The sequence below is a fragment of the Gavialis gangeticus genome, unplaced genomic scaffold (genome assembly GCF_001723915.1).
Source record: "Gavialis gangeticus isolate Ggan-Ray unplaced genomic scaffold, GavGan_comp1, whole genome shotgun sequence".
NCBI classification, from domain to species: domain Eukaryota; kingdom Metazoa; phylum Chordata; order Crocodylia; family Gavialidae; genus Gavialis; species Gavialis gangeticus.
The window spans coordinates 7,485,173-7,489,279 of record NW_017729006.1 but is presented as its reverse complement, the minus strand read 5'-3'; the positions used below and the strand labels follow the sequence as shown (position 1 = coordinate 7,489,279).

Sequence of the window (4,107 nt, the reverse complement as noted above, 5' to 3'; positions counted from 1 at the left end):
AGCAACCTCTGGGTGTGGCATGCATCATATCAGGCAGGGGACAAGAAATATTGAACGCTGCCTGGGACTAACTATGTCTTTTCTTTACAACTGTAGCTCTTGATGGTGCAGTGTGCTAAAAAGTGATTCTCATAATATGGGCCAAACTTCAGGTGAGGAATAGGAAAGGAACTGAAATTCATTTTTATCAAATGAGATAAAGCATTACTGTTTAAACAGTTAGTAATAATGGCACTGCAGTGGTACATTTGAGGAGGGAAAAATACAAATGTAGGAAGTCTGTGTATGGCCTCTTGCAACCTGAAGCAAAAACAGCCTTGAATTGTTCTTTTAAAACAGCAGCAGCTGGAAGTCCTCTGAAATATAAGCAAAAACATCTTCCTTTGGAGAAGCAAAAGAATATCTTAAGAAACAAACCAAACCACCAGGAATACTGATGGAGAAAATCAGCAAGGAGTTCAGTAAGAAGGGACTTTCTGCACCCCCCCTTGGGTTAAACTTCAAGTTCATGTTTCTCAAATCCTTGAAATTAAGCACGTAAAAAAAATGCTGGATATATTCATAGTAAGTTATTTATTCCCAATACACCTGAGATGCATTCATTCTATATTTTTCACTCAAATCTTGCTTAGAAGACCCTTTTTAAAAAAAATAAGTCTTGTTTGCTTGATTAGCTCATTTTACCAATTCAAAATGTATACAGATAACAACTGAAATTTCAGAACTTGATTTCATATTTTAGTTACATAGATGTAAGACGTTTCTGCTGTTTCTGCTTAGCAGGAATTCCAGTTGCTCTGAATTCTTCTCTTTGCTTTAGATATTCCATTTTGCATTCTTCATAAAATGCTGGGTCTTTGTAGCTAGAAAAAAAGACATAATACAAATGATACCATGGCTTCAGTCTTAACTGAAGAACAGGTATGTATAAAACTGAAGGCAATACTATCATCAATAATTAATTTTGTGCTATGGTGACTGTAAACATTACATGCAATTTGTGTATTAAGTATCTGAAGTTCAGATCTGCATCTGGCCTTCCAGCATTGCACTGGACAGAAGGGCCCTAAAGCATGACATGGCTGAAAGATGCAACAAAGCACATCTGGAAATACAATCCCCAAAAGGGAAAGGCATGAAGGGCAAGTGGGCAGGGGAGCAAGGTGTGGGGGTCAGGTTATCTACCCACCCACCCACCCTTTGCTGCAGTCAGGGACAAAATTTAAGACAATCCTCCAATACTTAGATTCTATTGGAAACTTGTTATAATTTTCTGTATAAAGAACCTAATTACTGAAATTTGAAGTCATCTTGGATTTGGGTAAGTATGGTAGTTTATGGCACCTGCCACAGAAAAGAAAAATAGGAAAAAATATCATTCTTTCAGACTCTCTTTGATAACAGTCAATGGTCAAGTAAAAGTTTAACAGCTCAGTGCTGCTCTCTGACACCAAGGTTAAATACTTGTCCCCCTACCACCACCATCTGTAGCAATGGTCCTAATGTTGTGAACCAGTTTTCATAAATATGGGACAATTTTCAGTTAAAAGAGGGGAAAAGGCATCCTTCAATTAGTCCCATCTGTTTCCTATTTGTAGTAATACCAAGTGACTACCTTTCTTCTTTGAACATCAATGTGTCAAAAATAACTCGCTCTATAGTAATTTCATACATGATAAATATGAACCATGTAAAAATATATTAAGTAATAAACCTGGCCTTTTAAGTCAAGAGTTTCAAAGCTATAGCCCATGGGCTAGATGTGGCCCGCAGAGCTGTTTCAACCAGCCCAGTGGCCTGAAAGGGCAAGGAATTAAGAAGTGGGGACAACCCTGGGACTCCTGAGTATAGAGCCCTGCTGGGAATGCATGTTGGTGGCAGTGGCATAAGCAATAACTGTGTCCGCTCTCATGCTGCTGAGTTACTGTCCCACGGGAAGCCCTGCAGTCAGATCTGACCCAGAGGACTGGGACAGTTTGACACCCCTGTCCTAAATTAAACTACTTAATTATTAAAAAAAAAAAAAGAGATGCTCTAGGTTGACTACAGGTACTTTTTTCTATCTCTGATCCAGAAAAATAATGCTTTCTTCTAGGAGATACACTAAACTAGGTTCAGTTGTAGAAGACTTAAGTCATATGATTTGCAAACCTGCATGAAGGGTTACTTCAATAACTCCAGAATAATTTGGAAAATGAAGTACCTTTTTTGAGACTTATCTTGATTCTGAATAATGAATATGAAATGCTGCCTATAGGAATTATTTTCTTTTTTTTTTTTTTTTAGTTAAGATCATGAGAGTAACATATATGTTTTGGAAAAGCAAAGACTATGCTATGTTGACTTACTAGGCAGTTAGACATTCCTTCAGTGCTGCATTTTCCTGTTGACACTTTACCACCATTAAAAAGCCAGTCTCTTGGCAGCATTTAGTAAAATCTGAAACGATAAAAAACATACATATGTAAATTTGGCCTCTCCCCTGCTATGAATCCCTATAGGGCAATATGGTAAATTATTATGATTTTAGATAGGTTCATTTGGGGGTCACCTATCTGGGCAAAATGACTACGATGTCATTGGGATAACAGAGACCTGGTGGGACTGGACCACAGGTATAGATGGCTATACCCTGTACAGGAGGGATCGAGTGGACAAAAGGGGCGGGGGCGTAGCTCTCTCTGTCAAGTAAAGCTATGCGTCCTTGCAAGCTGACATTGGCACCCACAGTGGATGACTTGAGACCCTCTGGGTTAAAATCTGTAGGGAACATGGTGCAGAGGACACTATGGTGGGGGTCTACGACAGACCCCCTACCCAGAATCAAGACCTTGACCAGGAGTTCACCAGGGAACTGGTTGAGGCAGTACAATCCCGGTGTATGGTTGTCATGGGAGACTTTAACTACCCAGACATCTCATGGGAAGAGCGCTCAGCCAAATCCGAGCGATCGCAAAGCTTTCTCTCGTGTGGACAACCTCTGACGCAGGAAGTCTATAGGCTGACAAGAGGTAAAGAGCTGCTCGACCTTGTACTGGCAACCGGGGATGACTTAACTGGCAACCTAAAAATTGAAGGGAAGCTGGGTGACAGCAATCATGAACTGATCACCTTCACCATCTGCCGTAAAGCTGACAAGTCAGTCAGTTGTACAGAAGTCCTCGACTTCAGAAAAGCTGACTTTGACAAGCTAAGGAGGCTCGTCAGAGAGGTCCTAAAAGGCCCCAACCAGACGGAGAGGGGAGTTCAGACAAGTGGTTGCTCCTCAAGGGAGCAATCCTGGATGCGCAAGCAAAGTCCATCCCGTCTCAGACAAAAGGCCGCAAAAGGGCACAGCAGCCCCCTTGGCTCTCCAGGGAACTGGCAGACCTCCTGCATCTTAAAAGGAAGACCTACAAAGGATGGAGGACTGGAACCGCCACCACGGAGGAATACTCTGCTTTAGTCTGGACTTGCGGAGAGCAAATCAAGAAAGCCAAGGCTGCAATGGAACTCCAGCTAGCCACAAATATCAAGGAAAATAAAGAGTCCTTTTTTAGATATGTGGGGAGCCAGAGGAAAAGGGCAACATTGGACCGCTGCTAAACCAGATGGGGCAACTGACAACTGACACCCAGGAAAAAGCAAACTTGCTAAATAGGTAATTTGCATCAGTTTTTCATCAGCCCCATGGGATGGCCCTGCCCACTATGGGTCAGGGAGGCCCAGGTGAGGGAGATTCCTTGCCCTCCATTGAAGCTGACCTCATGAAGGAACACCTCTATAGGCTGGATACCTTCAGTCAGCTGGCCCTGATGGGTTATACCCAAGAGTACTCTGGCAAGCATCATAGCTCAGCCCCTGGCACAGTTCTTTGAGAGCTCTTGGTGCTCTGGTGAAGTGCCCAAAGACTGGAAGAGGGCCAATGTTGTGCCTATTTTCAAGAAAGGGAGGAAAGTGGATCCAGCTAACTATAGGCCCATCAGCCTGACCTCTATCCTGGGGAAGGTCTTGGAAAAGATTATCAAGGAGGCCATTTTTAACAGACTAGCTGAAGGCAAAATCCTGAGGGATACTCAGCATGGGTTTGTGGCAGGTAGGTCTTACTTGACCAATCTCATTTCCTTT

General features: G+C 42.5%; 1 protein-coding gene across 1 annotated transcript in view; it reads right to left on the bottom strand.

Annotated features, from left to right (window-relative positions):
- Positions 1 to 167: 167 nt before the first annotated feature.
- The window catches only part of CMC1 (C-X9-C motif containing 1), an 83,213-nt gene continuing 79,273 nt past the window's right edge, over positions 168 to 4,107 (bottom strand). Inside the window, exons 3-4 of the mRNA XM_019508783.1 lie at positions 2,349 to 2,439; positions 168 to 863 (exon numbers count right to left, since the gene is read on the bottom strand). Of these exons, the coding sequence (XP_019364328.1) occupies positions 743 to 863; positions 2,349 to 2,439 (212 nt within the window). The 3' untranslated portion in view covers positions 168 to 742. The remainder of the gene's footprint in view (positions 864 to 2,348; positions 2,440 to 4,107) is intronic.